An 18,049-nucleotide genomic window follows, 5' to 3' on the forward strand; every position below is an offset into this window, starting at 1 on the left:
AGAGAGAAAAAAATAATAACACAAGGAATAAATCCACAGAGTAACGATAACTTGGCTATATAACGTTACACGAGGTACCAGTATCGAGTAGATGTGCAGGGGTATGAGGTAGATATGTTCATATAGGTGAGAAAGTGACTAGGTAACAGGATAGATAATAAACAGTAACAGCAGCGTATGTGATGAGTCAAAAGAGTTAGTCCAAAAAGGGTCAATGCAGATAGTTAGCCAAGCTACCTGGACTAACTGTTTAGCAGGCTTATGACTTGGAGGTAGAAGCTGTTCAGCGTCCCGTGGGTTGAGTGCCCAGCTCCAGCTGTCCATTCCTTTGGCCGTCTAACAATGACATGAGGAACACAATGTAAATAATAAGTCAGATGTTTAATATGTTTAAGTTATATGTTATATATAACTGGTTATATGTTTAATATGTATATGTACAGTTGAAGTCGGAGGTTTACATACACTTAGAGTGGAGTCATTAGAACTTGTTTTTCAACCATCCACACATTTCTTGTTAACAAATTAGTTTTAGCAAGTCAATTAGGACATCTACCTTGTGTATGACACATGTAATCTTTCCAACAATTGTTTACAGATAGATTATTTCACTTATAATTCACTTATAATTCACTGTATCAAAATTCCAGTGGGTCAGAAGTTTACATACACTAAATAGACTGCCTATAAACAGCTTGGAAAATTCCAGAAAATGATGTCATGACTTTAGAAGCTACTGATAGGCTAATTGACATCATTTTAGTCAATTGGAGGTGCACCTGTGGATATATTTCAAGGCCTACCTTCAAACTCAGTGCCTTGTTGCTTGACATCATGGGAAAATCAAAAGCAATCAGCCGAGAACTCAAAACATTTTTTTTATAGACCTCCACAAGTCTGGTTCATCCTTGGGAGCAATTTCCTAAAGCCTGAAGGTACCTCGTTCATCTGTACAAATAATAGTACGCGAGTATAAACACCATGCAGCCGTAATACTGCTCAGGAAAATGATCTCTATCCACAGTAAAACGAGTCCTATATCAACATAACCTGAAAGGCTGCTCACCAAGGAAGAAGCCACTGCCATAAAGCCAGACTACGGTTTGCAACTGCACATGGGGACAAAATATCATACTTTTTGGAGACATGTCCTCTTGTCTGTTGAAACAAAAATAGAACTGTTTGGCCATAATGACCATCGTTATGTTTGGAGGAAAAAGGGGGAGGCTTGCAAGCCGAAGAACACCATCCCAACCGTGAAGCACGGGTGGCAGCATCAAGTTGTGTGGGTGTGTTGCTGCAGGAGAGACTGGTGCACTTCACAAATAGATGGCTTCATGAGGGAGGACAATTATGTGGATATATTGAAGCTACATCTCAAGACATCAGTCAGGAAGTTAAAGCTTGGTCGCAAATCGGTCTTGCAAATGGACAATGACCCCAAGCATACTTCCAAAGTTGTGGCAAAATGGCTTAAGGACAACAAAGTTAAGGTATTTGAGTGGCCATCACAAAGCCCTGACCTCAATCCTATAGAAAATGTGTGGGCAGAACTGAAAAAGCGTGTGCGAGCAAGGAGGCCTACAAACCTGACTCAGTTACACCAACTGTGTCAGGAGAAATGGGCCAAAATTCACCCAACTTATTGTGGGAAGCTTGTGGAAGGCTATCCCGAAACGTTTGACCCAAGTTAAACCATTTAAAGGCAATGCTACCAAATACTAATTGAGTCTGTCACGATCGTTGTTGTAATCGTACTCAGACCAAAGCGCAGTGTGGAATCGGTTCGACTTCTTTTAATTATCAGAGAACCGAACAAAAAAACAAAGAATAAACGACACGTGAAGCTCAAGCAGTGCTCACAGGCAACTACACAGAAACGAGATACCACAAAACAGTGGGGAAATGGCTGCCTAAATATGATCCCCTATCAGAGACAACGATAACAGTTGCCTCTGATTGGGAACCATACCAGGCCAACATAAAAAATTAAAAAAATACCTAGATTACCCACCCTAGTCACACCCCGACCTAACCAACATAGAGAATAAAAAGGCTCTCTATGGTCAGGGTGTGACAGTGTGAACTTCTGACCCACTGGGAATGTGACGAAAGAAATAAAAGCCTAAATAAATATTTCTCTCTACTATTATTCTGACATTTCACATTCTTAAAATAAAGTGGTGATCCTAACTGACCTAAAACAGAATATTTACTGGGATTAAATGTCAGGAATTGTGAAACTGAGATTAAATGTATTTGGCTAAAGTGTATGTAAACTTCCGACTTCAACCTAAGATAATCAAATAAATGTAATTAATTAGATTATTTATCGGAAGAGTTTTGACTTTGGCTTGATTTTGCTAACGCAGACGTCGTGATGACAGACGAGGGTGGTCTTCAGCTCGTGGAGGTGATCGTCTGGGACCCCTGGTTGGCAGACCCCCAGGATCCACAGGAACTGCAGGAGGGAGAGGTGACTGTGAGTACAGCTCGTCACACACACACACAGCTGGACAGATCGGAGGCCTTTCCCAGTGGGCAAAACTGGTTGCAATTACATAATGACATCTTACATGACATCATGGTCAGGATGTATACTGGTTGTATAAAGACGTTTTGTTAAGGTCAGAAAAACATGTCTTGATCTGGTTGTGATCTTGGTCTCGTCATGAAAAAGATGTCTTCACCAGGCTGGTTGAAACTAATCTGGAACACATTCCCATGTTGTTTAGTCACAAATTTGTGACAAGAACACAAACACTAGCTATGATCCAAGGCTAGTTAGTAATTACCCGGAGTTAATCAAATAGGAGCCTTAAAATGATAACCGAGAGTTGTGTGTCTACACAATCTTCTACTCATTTTGATCTCATCACCACTTTTATAATGTGAGATCTGAGGGTGTGTTCTCACCTGAAAGGCTGCAGTGCCAAACTTAAGCCTGGGACACATAAGGGAGATGGGCCAAGGTTGAAATATCACCAACCGCCATCCAAGATTCTAGATGACGTATCGGGATAGACCTCCGATCACAGCCGTGCCCAACAACAGTGCAGGACACATTGCTGGGACTCTGAGTGACAGTTGGTCACAGATGACTTTTTGACCATCTCCCCTGTGTTCATTTAAAGAGACACAGAAATGACAGTCCCAACACCGACACCTCTGAGATTTTCCCCATATGGCCGACAGGCTATTTATATCAATGTGATTGGTCAACCGGGCCAGGCGACAAGATTCTCCGCTCCAAACTCAACCTTCATGTTCCTCCAGGTGACCTACCTTACCCATGCATGTATGGAGCTCCAGCTAGGGGGGAAGAAGATGATATTCGACCCCTGGCTGACGGGTCCGGCCTTCGCCAGGGGCTGGTGGCTGCTCCATGAGCCACCTGCTGACTCCATGGAGAGGCTGTGCATGGCCGACCTCATCTACATCAGCCACATGCACTCCGACCACCTCAGGTATGAAGAGATGGTACCTGTATGGAGTATGGTACAGGTATGTAGAGATGGTGCCTGCATGGAGTATGTTACAGGTATGTAGAGATGGTACCTGTATGGTACAGGTATGTAGAGATGGTACAGGTATGGAGTATGGTACAGGCATGTGGAGATGGTACAGGTATGGTGTATGGTACAGGCATGTAGAGATGGTACCTGTATGGAGTATGGTACAGGCATGTAGAGATGGTACCTGTATGGTGTATGGTACAGGCATGTAGAGATGGTACCTGTATGGTGTATGGTACAGGCATGTAGAGATGGTATCTGTATGGAGTATGGTACAGGCATGTAGAGATGGTATCTGTATGGTGTATGGTACAGGCATGTAGAGATGGTACAGGCATGTAGAGATGGTACCTCTATGGTACAGGTATGTAGAGATGGTACAGGTATGTAGAGATGGTACCTGTATGGAGTATGGTACAGGAATGTAGAGATGGTACCTGTATGGAGTATGGTACAGGCATGTAGAGATGGTACCTGTATGGTACAGGTATGTAGAGATGGTACAGGTATGTAGAGATGGTACCTGTATGGTACAGGCATGTAGAGATGGTACCTGTATGGAGTATGGTACAGGTATGTAGAGATGGTACCTGTATGGAGTATGGTACAGGTATGTAGAGATGGTACCTGTATGGAGTATGGTACAGGCATGTAGAGATGGTACCTGTATGGAGTATGGTACAGGCATGTAGAGATGGTACCTGTATGGTGTATGGTACAGGCATGTAGAGATGGTACCTGTATGGTGTATGGTACAGGCATGTAGAGATGGTATCTGTATGGAGTATGGTACAGGCATGTAGAGATGGTACCTGTATGGAGTATGGTACAGGCATGTAGAGATGGTATCTGTATGGTGTATGGTACAGGCATGTAGAGATGGTACCTGTATGGTACAGGCATGTGGAGATGGTACCTGTATGGTACAGGCATGTAGAGATGGTACCTCTATGGTACAGGTATGTAGAGATGGTACAGGTATGTAGAGATGGTACCTGTATGGAGTATGGTACAGGCATGTAGAGATGGTACAGGTATGTAGAGATGGTACAGGTATGTAGAGATGGTACCTGTATGGTACAGGCATGTAGAGATGGTACCTGTATGGAGTATGGTACAGGTATGTAGAGATGGTACCTGTATGGAACAGATATGTAGAGATGGTATCTGTATGGAGTATGGTACAGGCATGTAGAGATGGTACCTGTATGGTACAGGCATGTAGAGATGGTATCTGTATGGAGTATGGTACAGGCATGTAGAGATGGTACCTGTATGGAGTATGGTACAGGCATGTAGAGATGGTACCTGTATGGTACAGGTATGTAGAGATGGTACCTGTATGGTACAGGCATGTAGAGATGGTATCTGTATGGAGTATGGTACAGGCATGTAGAGATGGTACCTGTATGGAGTATGGTACAGGCATGTAGAGATGGTACCTGTATGGAGTATGGTACAGGTATGTAGAGATGGTACCTGAATGGTACAGGCATGTAGAGATGGTACCTGTATGGTACAGGCATGTAGAGATGGTACCTGTATGGAGTATGGTACAGGCATGTAGAGATGGTATCTGTATGGTGTATGGTACAGGCATGTAGAGATGGTACCTGTATGGTACAGGCATGTAGAGATGGTACCTGTATGGTACAGGCATGTAGAGATGGTACCTGTATGGTACAGGCATGTAGAGATGGTACCTCTATGGTACAGGCATGTAGAGATGGTACAGGTATGTAGAGATGGTACCTGTATGGAGTATGGTACAGGCATGTAGAGATGGTACCTGTATGGAGTATGGTACAGGCATGTAGAGATGGTACCTGTATGGTACAGGTATGTAGAGATGGTACAGGTATGTAGAGATGGTACCTGTATGGTACAGGCATGTAGAGATGGTACCAGTATGGTACAGGTATGTAGAGATGGTACCTGTCTGGAGTATGGTACAGATATGTAGAGATGGTATCTGTATGGAGTATGGTACAGGCATGTAGAGATGGTACCTGTATGGTGTATGGTACAGGCATGTAGAGATGGTACCTGTATGGAGTATGGTACAGGCATGTAGAGATGGTATCTGTATGGAGTATGGTACAGGCATGTAGAGATGGTACCTGTATGGAGTATGGTACAGGCATGTAGAGATGGTACCTGTATGGTACAGGCATGTAGAGATGGTACCTGTATGGTACAGGCATGTAGAGATGGTACCTCTATGGTACAGGTATGTAGAGATGGTACAGGTATGTAGAGATGGTACCTGTATGGAGTATGGTACAGGCATGTAGAGATGGTACCTGTATGGAGTATGGTACAGGCATGTAGAGATGGTACCTGTATGGTACAGGTATGTAGAGATGGTACAGGTATGTAGAGATGGTACCTGTATGGTACAGGCATGTAGAGATGGTACCTGTATGGAGTATGGTACAGGTATGTAGAGATGGTACCTGTATGGAGTATGGTACAGATATGTAGAGATGGTATCTGTATGGAGTATGGTACAGGCATGTAGAGATGGTACCTGTATGGAGTATGGTACAGGCATGTAGAGATGGTACCTGTATGGTGTATGGTACAGGCATGTAGAGATGGTACCTGTATGGTGTATGGTACAGGCATGTAGAGATGGTATCTGTATGGAGTATGGTACAGGCATGTAGAGATGGTATCTGTATGGTGTATTGTACAGGCATGTAGAGATGGTACCTGTATGGTACAGGCATGTAGAGATGGTACCTCTATGGTACAGGTATGTAGAGATGGTACAGGTATGTAGAGATGGTACCTGTATGGAGTATGGTACAGGCATGTAGAGATGGTACCTGTATGGAGTATGGTACAGGCATGTAGAGATGGTACCTGTATGGTACAGATATGTAGAGATGGTACAGGTATGTAGAGATGGTACCTGTATGGTACAGGCATGTAGAGATGGTACCTGTATGGAGTATGGTACAGGTATGAAGAGATGGTACCTGTATGGAGTATGGTACAGATATGTAGAGATGGTATCTGTATGGAGTATGGTACAGGCATGTAGAGATGGTACCTGTATGGTACAGGCATGTAGAGATGGTATCTGTATGGAGTATGGTACAGGCATGTAGAGATGGTACCTGTATGGAGTATGGTACAGGCATGTAGAGATGGTACCTGTATGGTACAGGTATGTAGAGATGGTACCTGTATGGTACAGGCATGTAGAGATGGTATCTGTATGGAGTATGGTACAGGCATGTAGAGATGGTACCTGTATGGAGTATGGTACAGGCATGTAGAGATGGTACCTGTATGGAGTATGGTACAGGGTACAGGCATGTAGAGATGGTACCTGTATGGAGTATGGTACAGGCATGTAGAGATGGTATCTGTATGGTGTATGGTACAGGCATGTAGAGATGGTACCTGTATGGTACAGGCATGTAGAGATGGTACCTGTATGGTACAGGCATGTAGAGATGGTACCTCTATGGTACAGGCATGTAGAGATGGTACAGGTATGTAGAGATGGTACCTGTATGGAGTATGGTACAGGCATGTAGAGATGGTACCTGTATGGAGTATGGTACAGGTATGTAGAGATGGTACAGGTATGTAGAGATGGTACCTGTATGGTACCGGCATGTAGAGATGGTACCTGTATGGAGTATGGTACAGGTATGTAGAGATGGTACCTGTATGGAGTATGGTACAGATATGTAGAGATGGTATCTGTATGGAGTATGGTACAGGCGTGTAGAGATGGTACCTGTATGGAGTATGGTACAGGCATGTAGAGATGGTACCTGTATGGTGTATGGTACAGGCATGTAGAGATGGTACCTGTATGGTGTATGGTACAGGCATGTAGAGATGGTATCTGTATGGAGTATGGTACAGGCATGTAGAGATGGTACCTGTATGGAGTATGGTACAGGCATGTAGAGATGGTATCTGTATGGTGTATGGTACAGGCATGTAGAGATGGTACCTGTATGGTACAGGCATGTGGAGAAGATGGTACCTGTATGGTACAGGCATGTAGAGATGGTACCTCTATGGTACAGGTATGTAGAGATGGTACAGGTATGTAGAGATGGTACCTGTATGGAGTATGGTACAGGCATGTAGAGATGGTACAGGTATGTAGAGACTGTACCTGTATGGAGTATGGTACAGGTATGTAGAGACTGTACCTGTATGGAGTATGGTACAGGCATGTAGAGATGGTACCTGTATGGAGTATGGTACAGGCATGTAGAGATGGTACCTGTATGGTACAGGTATGTAGAGATGGTACAGGTATGTAGAGATGGTACCTGTATGGTACAGGCATGTAGAGATGGTACCTGTATGGAGTATGGTACAGGTATGTAGAGATGGTACCTGTATGGAGTATGGTACAGATATGTAGAGATGGTATCTGTATGGAGTATGGTACAGGCGTGTAGAGATGGTACCTGTATGGAGTATGGTACAGGCATGTAGAGATGGTACCTGTATGGTGTATGGTACAGGCATGTAGAGATGGTACCTGTATGGTGTATGGTACAGGCATGTAGAGATGGTATCTGTATGGAGTATGGTACAGGCATGTAGAGATGGTACCTGTATGGAGTATGGTACAGGCATGTAGAGATGGTATCTGTATGGTGTATGGTACAGGCATGTAGAGATGGTACCTGTATGGTACAGGCATGAGGAGATGGTACCTGTATGGTACAGGCATGTAGAGATGGTACCTCTATGGTACAGGTATGTAGAGATGGTACAGGTATGTAGAGATGGTACCTGTATGGAGTATGGTACAGGCATGTAGAGATGGTACCTGTATGGAGTATGGTACAGGCATGTAGAGATGGTACCTGTATGGTACAGGTATGTAGAGATGGTACAGGTATGTAGAGATGGTACCTGTATGGTACAGGCATGTAGAGATGGTACCTGTATGGAGTATGGTACAGGTATGTAGAGATGGTACCTGTATGGAGTATGGTACAGATATGTAGAGATGGTATCTGTATGGAGTATGGTACAGGCATGTAGAGATGGTATCTGTATGGAGTATGGTACAGGCATGTAGAGATGGTACCTGTATGGTACAGGCATGTAGAGATGGTACCTGTATGGTACAGGTATGTAGAGATGGTACCTGTATGGTACAGGCATGTAGAGATGGTATCTGTATGGAGTATGGTACAGGCATGTAGAGATGGTACCTGTATGGAGTATGGTACAGGCATGTAGAGATGGTACCTGTATGGAGTATGGTACAGGCATGTAGAGATGGTACCTGTATGGAGTATGGTACAGGCATGTAGAGATGGTACCTGTATGGTACAGATATGTAGAGATGGTACAGGTATGTAGAGATGGTACCTGTATGGTACAGGCATGTAGAGATGGTACCTGTATGGAGTATGGTACAGGTATGTAGAGATGGTACCTGTATGGAGTATGGTACAGATATGTAGAGATGGTATCTGTATGGAGTATGGTACAGGCATGTAGAGATGGTATCTGTATGGAGTATGGTACAGGCATGTAGAGATGGTATCTGTATGGAGTATGGTACAGGCATGTAGAGATGGTACCTGTATGGTACAGGCATGTAGAGATGGTACCTGTATGGTACAGGTATGTAGAGATGGTACCTGTATGGTACAGGCATGTAGAGATGGTATCTGTATGGAGTATGGTACAGGCATGTAGAGATGGTACCTGTATGGAGTATGGTACAGGCATGTAGAGATGGTACCTGTATGGTACAGGTATGTAGAGATGGTACCTGTATGGTACAGGCATGTAGAGATGGTATCTGTATGGAGTATGGTACAGGCATGTAGAGATGGTACCTGTATGGAGTATGGACCAGGCATGTAGAGATGGTACCTGTATGGAGTACGGTACAGGGTACAGGCATGTAGAGATGGTACCTGTATGGAGTATGGTACAGGCATGTAGAGATGGTATCTGTATGGTGTATGGTACAGGCATGTAGAGATGGTACCTGTATGGTACAGGCATGTAGAGATGGTACCTGTATGGTACAGGCATGTAGAGATGGTACCTCTATGGTACAGGCATGTAGAGATGGTACAGGTATGTAGAGATGGTACCTGTATGGAGTATGGTACAGGCATGTAGAGATGGTACCTGTATGGAGTATGGTACAGGCATGTAGAGATGGTACCTGTATGGTACAGGTATGTAGAGATGGTACAGGTATGTAGAGATGGTACCTGTATGGTACAGGCATGTAGAGATGGTACCTGTATGGAGTATGGTACAGGTATGTAGAGATGGTACCTGTATGGAGTATGGTACAGATATGTAGAGATGGTATCTGTATGGAGTATGGTACAGGCATGTAGAGATGGTACCTGTATGGAGTATGGTACAGGCATGTAGAGATGGTACCTGTATGGTGTATGGTACAGGCATGTAGAGATGGTACCTGTATGGTGTATGGTACAGGCATGTAGAGATGGTATCTGTATGGAGTATGGTACAGGCATGTAGAGATGGTACCTGTATGGAGTATGGTACAGGCATGTAGAGATGGTATCTGTATGGTGTATGGTACAGGCATGTAGAGATGGTACCTGTATGGTACAGGCATGTGGAGATGGTACCTGTATGGTACAGGCATGTAGAGATGGTACCTCTATGGTACAGGTATGTAGAGATGGTACAGGTATGTAGAGATGGTACAGGTATGTAGAGATGGTACAGGCATGTAGAGATGGTACCTGTATGGAGTATGGTACAGGCATGTAGAGATGGTACCTGTATGGTACAGGTATGTAGAGATGGTACAGGTATGTAGAGATGGTACCTGTATGGTACAGGCATGTAGAGATGGTACCTGTATGGAGTATGGTACAGGTATGTAGAGATGGTACCTGTATGGAGTATGGTACAGATATGTAGAGATGGTATCTGTATGGAGTATGGTACAGGCATGTAGAGATGGTATCTGTATGGAGTATGGTACAGGCATGTAGAGATGGTACCTGTATGGTACAGGCATGTAGAGATGGTACCTGTATGGTACAGGTATGTAGAGATGGTACCTGTATGGTACAGGCATGTAGAGATGGTATCTGTATGGAGTATGGTACAGGCATGTAGAGATGGTACCTGTATGGAGTATGGTACAGGCATGTAGAGATGGTACCTGTATGGAGTATGGTACAGGTATGTAGAGATGGTACCTGAATGGTACAGGCATGTAGAGATGGTACCTGTATGGTACAGGCATGTAGAGATGGTACCTGTATGGTACAGGCATGTAGAGATGGTACCTGTATGGAGTATGGTACAGGCATGTAGAGATGGTATCTGTATGGTGTATGGTACAGGGTACAGGCATGTAGAGATGGTATCTGTATGGAGTATGGTACAGGGTACAGGCATGTAGAGATGGTACCTGTATGGAGTATGGTACAGGCATGTAGAGATGGTATCTGTATGGTGTATGGTACAGGCATGTAGAGATGGTACCTGTATGGTACAGGCATGTAGAGATGGTACCTGTATGGTACAGGCATGTAGAGATGGTACCTCTATGGTACAGGCATGTAGAGATGGTACAGGTATGTAGAGATGGTACCTGTATGGAGTATGGTACAGGCATGTAGAGATGGTACCTGTATGGAGTATGGTACAGGCATGTAGAGATGGTACCTGTATGGTACAGGTATGTAGAGATGGTACAGGTATGTAGAGATGGTACCTGTATGGTACAGGCATGTAGAGATGGTACCTGTATGGAGTATGGTACAGGCATGTAGAGATGGTACCTGTATGGTACAGGTATGTAGAGATGGTACCTGTATGGTACAGGCATGTAGAGATGGTACCTGTATGGAGTATGGTACAGGTATGTAGAGATGGTACCTGTATGGAGTATGGTACAGATATGTAGAGATGGTATCTGTATGGAGTATGGTACAGGCATGTAGAGATGGTACCTGTATGGTACAGGCATGTGGAGATGGTACCTGTATGGTACAGGCATGTAGAGATGGTACAGGTATGTAGAGATGGTACCTGTATGGAGTATGGTACAGGCATGTAGAGATGGTACCTGTATGGAGTATGGTACAGGCATGTAGAGATGGTACCTGTATGGTACAGGTATGTAGAGATGGTACAGGTATGTAGAGATGGTACCTGTATGGTACAGGCATGTAGAGATGGTACCTGTATGGAGTATGGTACAGATATGTAGAGATGGTATCTGTATGGAGTATGGTACAGGCATGTAGAGATGGTACCTGTATGGAGTATGGTACAGGCATGTAGAGATGGTACAGGCATGTAGAGATGGTATCTGTATGGAGTATGGTACAGGCATGTAGAGATGGTACCTGTATGGAGTATGGTACAGGCATGTAGAGATGGTACCTGTATGGAGTATGGTACAGGTATGTAGAGATGGTACCTGAATGGTACAGGCATTTAGAGATGGTACCTGTATGGTACAGGCATGTAGAGATGGTACCTGTATGGTACAGGCATGTAGAGATGGTACCTGTATGGAGTATGGTACAGGCATGTAGAGATGGTATCTGTATGGAGTATGGTACAGGTATGTAGAGATGGTACCTGTATGGAGTATGGTACAGGCATGTAGAGATGGTACCTGTATGGTACAGATATGTAGAGATGGTATCTGTATGGAGTATGGTACAGGTATGTAGAGATGGTACCTGTATGGTACAGGCATGTAGAGATGGTACCTGTATGGTACAGGCATGTAGAGATGGTACCTGTATGGTACAGGCATGTAGAGATGGTATCTGTATGGAGTATGGTACAGGCATGTAGAGATGGTACCTGTATGGAGTATGGTACAGGCATGTAGAGATGGTACCTGTATGGAGTATGGTACAGGTATGTAGAGATGGTACCTGAATGGTACAGGCATGTAGAGATGGTACCTGTATGGTACAGGCATGTAGAGATGGTACCTGTATGGTACAGGCATGTAGAGATGATACCTGTATGGAGTATGGTACAGGCATGTAGAGATGGTATCTGTATGGAGTATGGTACAGGTATGTAGAGATGGTACCTGTATGGTACAGATATGTAGAGATGGTATCTGTATGGAGTATGGTACAGGTATGTAGAGATGGTACCTGTATGGTACAGGCATGTAGAGATGGTACCTGTATGGTACAGGCATGTAGAGATGGTACCTGTATGGTACAGGCATGTAGAGATGGTACCTGTATGGTACAGATATGTAGAGATGGTACCTGTATGGTACAGGCATGTAGAGCTGGTACCTGTATGGTACAGGCATTTAGAGATGGTACCTGTATGGAGTATGGTACAGGCATGTAGAGATGGTATCTGTATGGAGTATGGTACAGGTATGTAGAGATGGTACCTGTATGGTACAGGTATGTAGAGATGGTACCTGTATGGTACAGGCATGTAGAGATGGTACCTGTATGGTACAGGCATGTAGAGATGGTACCTGTATGGTACAGGCATTTAGAGATGGTACCTGTATGGTACAGGCATGTAGAGATGGTACCTGTATGGTACGGATATGTAGAGATGGTATCTGTATGGAGTATGGTTCAGGCATGTAGAGATGGTACCTGTATGGAGTATGGTACAGGTATGTAGAGATGGTACCTGTATGGTACAGGCATGTAGAGATGGTATCTGTATGGAGTATGGTACAGGTATGTAGAGATGGTACCTGTATGGAGTATGGTACAGGCATGTAGAGATGGTACCTGTATGGAGTATGGTACAGGTATGTAGAGATGGTACCTGTATGGTACAGGCATGTAGAGATGGTATCTGTATGGAGTATGGTACAGGTATGTAGAGATGGTACCTGTATGGAGTATGGTACATGCATGTAGAGATGGTACCTGTATGGTACAGGCATGTAGAGATGGTACCTGTATGGTACAGGCATGTAGAGATGGTACCTGTATGGAGTATGGATTGATATGGGAGGATGGGCTCAGTGAAACTGGAAGGGAATGGATTGATATGGGAGGATGGGCTCAGTGAAACTGGAAGGGAATGGATTGATATGGGAGGATGGGCTCAGTGAAACTGGAAGGGAATGGATTGATATGGGAGGATGGGCTCAGTGAAACTGGAAGGGAATGGATTGATATGGGAGGATGGGTTCAGTGAAACTGGAAGGGAATGGATTGATATGGGAGGATGGGCTCAGTGAAACTGGAAGGGAATGGATTGATATGGGAGGATGGGCTCAGTGAAACTGGAAGGGAATGGATTGATATGGGAGGATGGGCTCAGTGAAACTGGAAGGGAATGGATTGATATGGGAGGATGGGCTCAGTGAAACTGGAAGGGAATGGATTGATATGGGAGGATGGGCTCAGTGAAACTGGAAGGGAATGGATTGATATGGGAGGATGGGCTCAGTGAAACTGGAAGGGAATGGATTGATATGGGAGGATGGGCTCAGTGAAACTGGAAGGGAATGGATTGATATGGGAGGATGGGCTCAGTGAAACTGGAAGGGAATGGATTGATATGGGAGGATGGGCTCAGTGAAACTGGAAGGGAATGGATTGATATGGGAGGATGGGCTCAGTGAAACTGGAAGGGAATGGATTGATATGGGAGGATGGGCTCAGTGAAACTGGAAGGGAATGGATTGATATGGGAGGATGGGCTCAGTGAAACTGGAAGGGAATGGATTGAACGTATCAAACACATACTATTCCAAACATTACAATGAGCCCGTCCTCTGCAATCTCCACCCACCAGCCACGACTGATTTCCATGTATTTATCATTTCAGTCCCACTTTAACGAAGTATAAAGGCATTTAATAGCATACATGTAGTTTCTGAAGCACTACGCAAATGCTTCACAGATAATCTATAAGCGTGTGTCATATTCTATAAAGGGTGGTGTATAAACTATGTTTATACACCATTTATAGAGTATGCGATAGATGATATGTGACGCATTTATGTAAGCTATATTGAGCCTTTATAAGTTGTACTTAGTTTAAAGTGTTGATTCTAATTCCATTCCTGAAAAATTTATTTTCAGCTACCCAACCTTAAAATCCCTCTCTGCGACGAGACCCGATGTTCCAATTTATGTTGGCGACACATCAAGGCCAGTGTTCTGGTAAGGGTTATCTATATACAATTGAACTCGGAAGTTTACATACACTTAGGTTGGAGTCATTAACTTGTTTTCAACCACTCCACAAATATCTTGTTAACAAACTATAGTTTTGGCACGTCGGTTAGGACATCTACTTCGTGCATGACAGAAGTAATTTTTCCAACAATTGTTTACAGACAGATTATTTCACTTACAGTGATTTATATCACAATACAAGTGGGTCAGAAGTTTACATACACTAAGATTGTGCCTTTAACCAGCTTGGAAAATTCCATAAAATTATGTCTTGGCTTTAGAAGCTTCTGATAGGCTAATTGACCTCATTTGAGTCAATTGGAGGTGTACCTGTGGATGTGTTTCAAGCCTACCTTCAAATTCAGTGCCTTTTTGCTTGACATCATGGGAAAATCAAAAGAAATCAGCCAATACCTCAGAAAAAAAATGGTAGACCTCAAGTCAGGTTCATACCTGGGAGCAATTTCCAAATGCCTGAAGGTACCATGTTTATCTGTACAAACAATATTACGCAATTATAAACACCATGGGACCACGCAGCCGTCATACCGCTCAGGAAGGAGAAGCGTTTTGTCTCAATCCTAGAACAAAAGCACAGGACCTTGTGGAGATGCTGGAGGAAACAGGTACAAAAGTATCTATATCCACAGTTAAACGAGTCCAATATCAACATAAGTTGAAAGGCCGCTCAGCAAGTAAGAAGCCACTGCTCCAAAACCGCCATAAAAAAGCCAGACTACGGTTTGCAACTGCAGATTGGGACAAAGATCGTACTTTTTGGTGAAATGTCCTCTGATCTGATGGAACAAAAATAGAACTGTTTGGCCATAATGACCATTGTTATTTTTGGAGGAAAAAGGGGAGGCTTGCAAGCTGAAGAACACCATCCCAACCGTGATGAATGGGGGTGGTAGCATCATGTTGTGGGGGGGGGGGTGCTTTGCTGCAGGAGGGACTGGTGCACTTTACAAAAGAGATGGCATCATGAGAAGGGAAATTATTTTGAAGCAGCATCTCAAGACATCAGGATGTTAAAGCTTGGTCGCAAATCGGTCTTCCAAATGGACAGTGACCCCAAGCATACTTCCAAAGTTGTGGCAAAATGGCTTAAGGACAACAAAGTAAAGTTATTGGAGTGGCCATCACAAAGCCCTGACCTCAATCCTATAGGAAATGTGTGGGCAGAAATGAAAAAGCGTGTGCGAGCAAGGAGACCTACAAACCTGACTCAGTTACACCAGCTCTGTCAGGATGAATGGGCCAAAATTCACCCAACTTATTGTGGGAAGCTTGTGGACGGCTACCAGAAATGTTTGACCCTGTCACACCCTGACCATAGAGAGCCATCGGGGTTCTCTCTGGTGTAATAGGTCAGTGTGACTAGGGGGGGTTTTCTAGTTATTATAGTTCTATGTTGGTGTGTGTGAGTATGGTTCCCAATTGGAGGCAGCTGAATATCGTTGCCTCTAATTGGGGATCATACTTAGTGTGTCCATTTTCCCACCTGCGTTGGGGGATATTGTTTTGTGTTTGAGTGCCATTGTGAGCTACACATTTCACGTTCTTTATATCTTTTTTGGTTTTTTTTGAAGTTTCACTATTAATAAAATGTGGAACTCTACTCATGCTGCGCCTTGGTCCACTTATTTAGACAACGATCGTGACAGACCCAAGAAACAATTTGAAGGCAGTGCTACCAAATACTAATTGAGTGTATGTAAACATCTGACCCACTGGGAATGTGACGAAATAAATAAATGCTGAAATAAATCACTCTCTATTATTCTGACATTTCACATTCTTAAAATAAAGTGGTGATCCTAACTGACCTAAGACAGGGAATGTTTACTGGGATTAAATGTCAGGAATTGTGGAAAAACTGAGTTTAAATGTATTTGGCTAAGGTGTATGTGAACTTCCAGCTTCAACTGTATATGTCACTCATTAACATGGTTTTACAACCATAAAACAAATGAGGGTGTCACCTTTATGGGTTTATGCTGTCCTCATTTCAATCATGTTACAGGATGCTGGAGAAAAGGCAGGTGCAGCTGACAAATATCAACGTCGTTCCCTTTGGCATTTGGCAAAACGTAAGCATAAACAGCTCACTTTGCATGAACAGTTTATACGATAAAGGAACCTCTGTCAAAAGGCTCTTCTTTAATGCCCTTCTCCTGTCATCTCCGTCAGATTGATGAGCACCTCAGATTCATGATTCTGAAGGATGAAGTGCACCCTGAATTGGACACCTGTATCATTGTTGAATATAAAGGTAGTCATCTCCTTTGTAAGAGCACACGGTGCTAGCTTCGCCAGAGCCCTGGGTTCAATTCCTGCAGTCACAGGAAGTCACTTTTCATAAAAGGGTCTGCTAGGTGGTGTTTACACCGAGTGCACCGAGTGTTTACACCTTCCTAATATTGAATTGCACCCTCCTTTGCCGTCAGAACAACCTCAATTGGACTCTATTGGCATGGACTTTACAAGGTATTGAAAGTGTTCCACAGGGATCCTGGCCCATGTTGACTCCAAAGCTTCCCACAGTTGTGTCAAGTTAGATGGATTTCTTTTGGGTGGTGAACCATTGATACACACGGGAAACTGTTGAGCATGAAAAACCCAGCAGCGCTGCAGTTCTTGACACACTCAAACCGGTGTGCCTGGTACCTACTACCATACCCCCTTCAAAGGCACTTAAATATTTTGTCTTGCCCATTCACCCTCTGAATGACACGCATACACAATCCATGTCTCAAGGGTTAAAAATCCTCCTTTAACCTGTCTCCTCCCCTTCATCTACACTGATTGGAGTGGATTTAAATAAGTGATCATACCCTTCACCTGGATTCACCTGGTCAGTCTATTTCACAGAAAGAGCATGTGTTCCTAATGTTTTGTCCAGTCAGTGTACAAGCACAAGCAGGTCACACATTCTGACTTTCATCCCACTTTATCCACCTACAGATTATACATCCATATAAAGATGGGCTCCATCAGGATAATTAAGACTCATTATTTTATTGAACATGCACATCCTGTCTGATTCAGGTCCTTGTCAGTTCAGTAGTAAAAGTATATGCCAGTGCCACCTGGTAGGCATACGATGCACCTTAAAGCCTTATCCCAACCTTATCTCATTTGATGGGTGCATCTGATCCTGGTTCTCCCACCCAGGTCATATGATCCTCAACACGGTGGACTGCACCAGGCCAAACTACGGCCGACTGCCCCACAATGTAGACCTGATGATGAGCGACTTTGCTGGAGGGGCGTCTGGCTTCCCCATGACCTTCAGTGGAGGAAAATACACAGGTGAGGCGGACAGGTATACAGCATCCAAATGTATAGCCGGACAAATAACAGAGAAATTAATTGCTC

The 18,049-nt window shown here is 43.8% G+C and overlaps 1 protein-coding gene across 4 annotated transcripts in view; it reads left to right on the forward strand.

Annotated features, from left to right (window-relative positions):
- Window positions 1-18,049, forward strand: part of LOC109876982 (cytidine monophosphate-N-acetylneuraminic acid hydroxylase) — a 29,454-nt gene that overhangs the window by 6,036 nt on the left and 5,369 nt on the right. For all 4 annotated transcript variants that reach the window (XM_031815663.1, XM_031815661.1, XM_031815664.1 and 1 more), the window contains exons 4-9: window positions 2,373-2,482; window positions 3,277-3,467; window positions 14,573-14,653; window positions 16,695-16,761; window positions 16,862-16,943; window positions 17,846-17,983. In XM_031815663.1, coding sequence (XP_031671523.1) covers window positions 2,373-2,482; window positions 3,277-3,467; window positions 14,573-14,653; window positions 16,695-16,761; window positions 16,862-16,943; window positions 17,846-17,983 — 669 coding nt within the window. The remainder of the gene's footprint in view (window positions 1-2,372; window positions 2,483-3,276; window positions 3,468-14,572; window positions 14,654-16,694; window positions 16,762-16,861; window positions 16,944-17,845; window positions 17,984-18,049) is intronic.

Source organism: Oncorhynchus kisutch, unplaced genomic scaffold (genome assembly GCF_002021735.2).
Source record: "Oncorhynchus kisutch isolate 150728-3 unplaced genomic scaffold, Okis_V2 Okis09a-Okis19a_hom, whole genome shotgun sequence".
Lineage (NCBI taxonomy): Eukaryota > Metazoa > Chordata > Actinopteri > Salmoniformes > Salmonidae > Oncorhynchus > Oncorhynchus kisutch.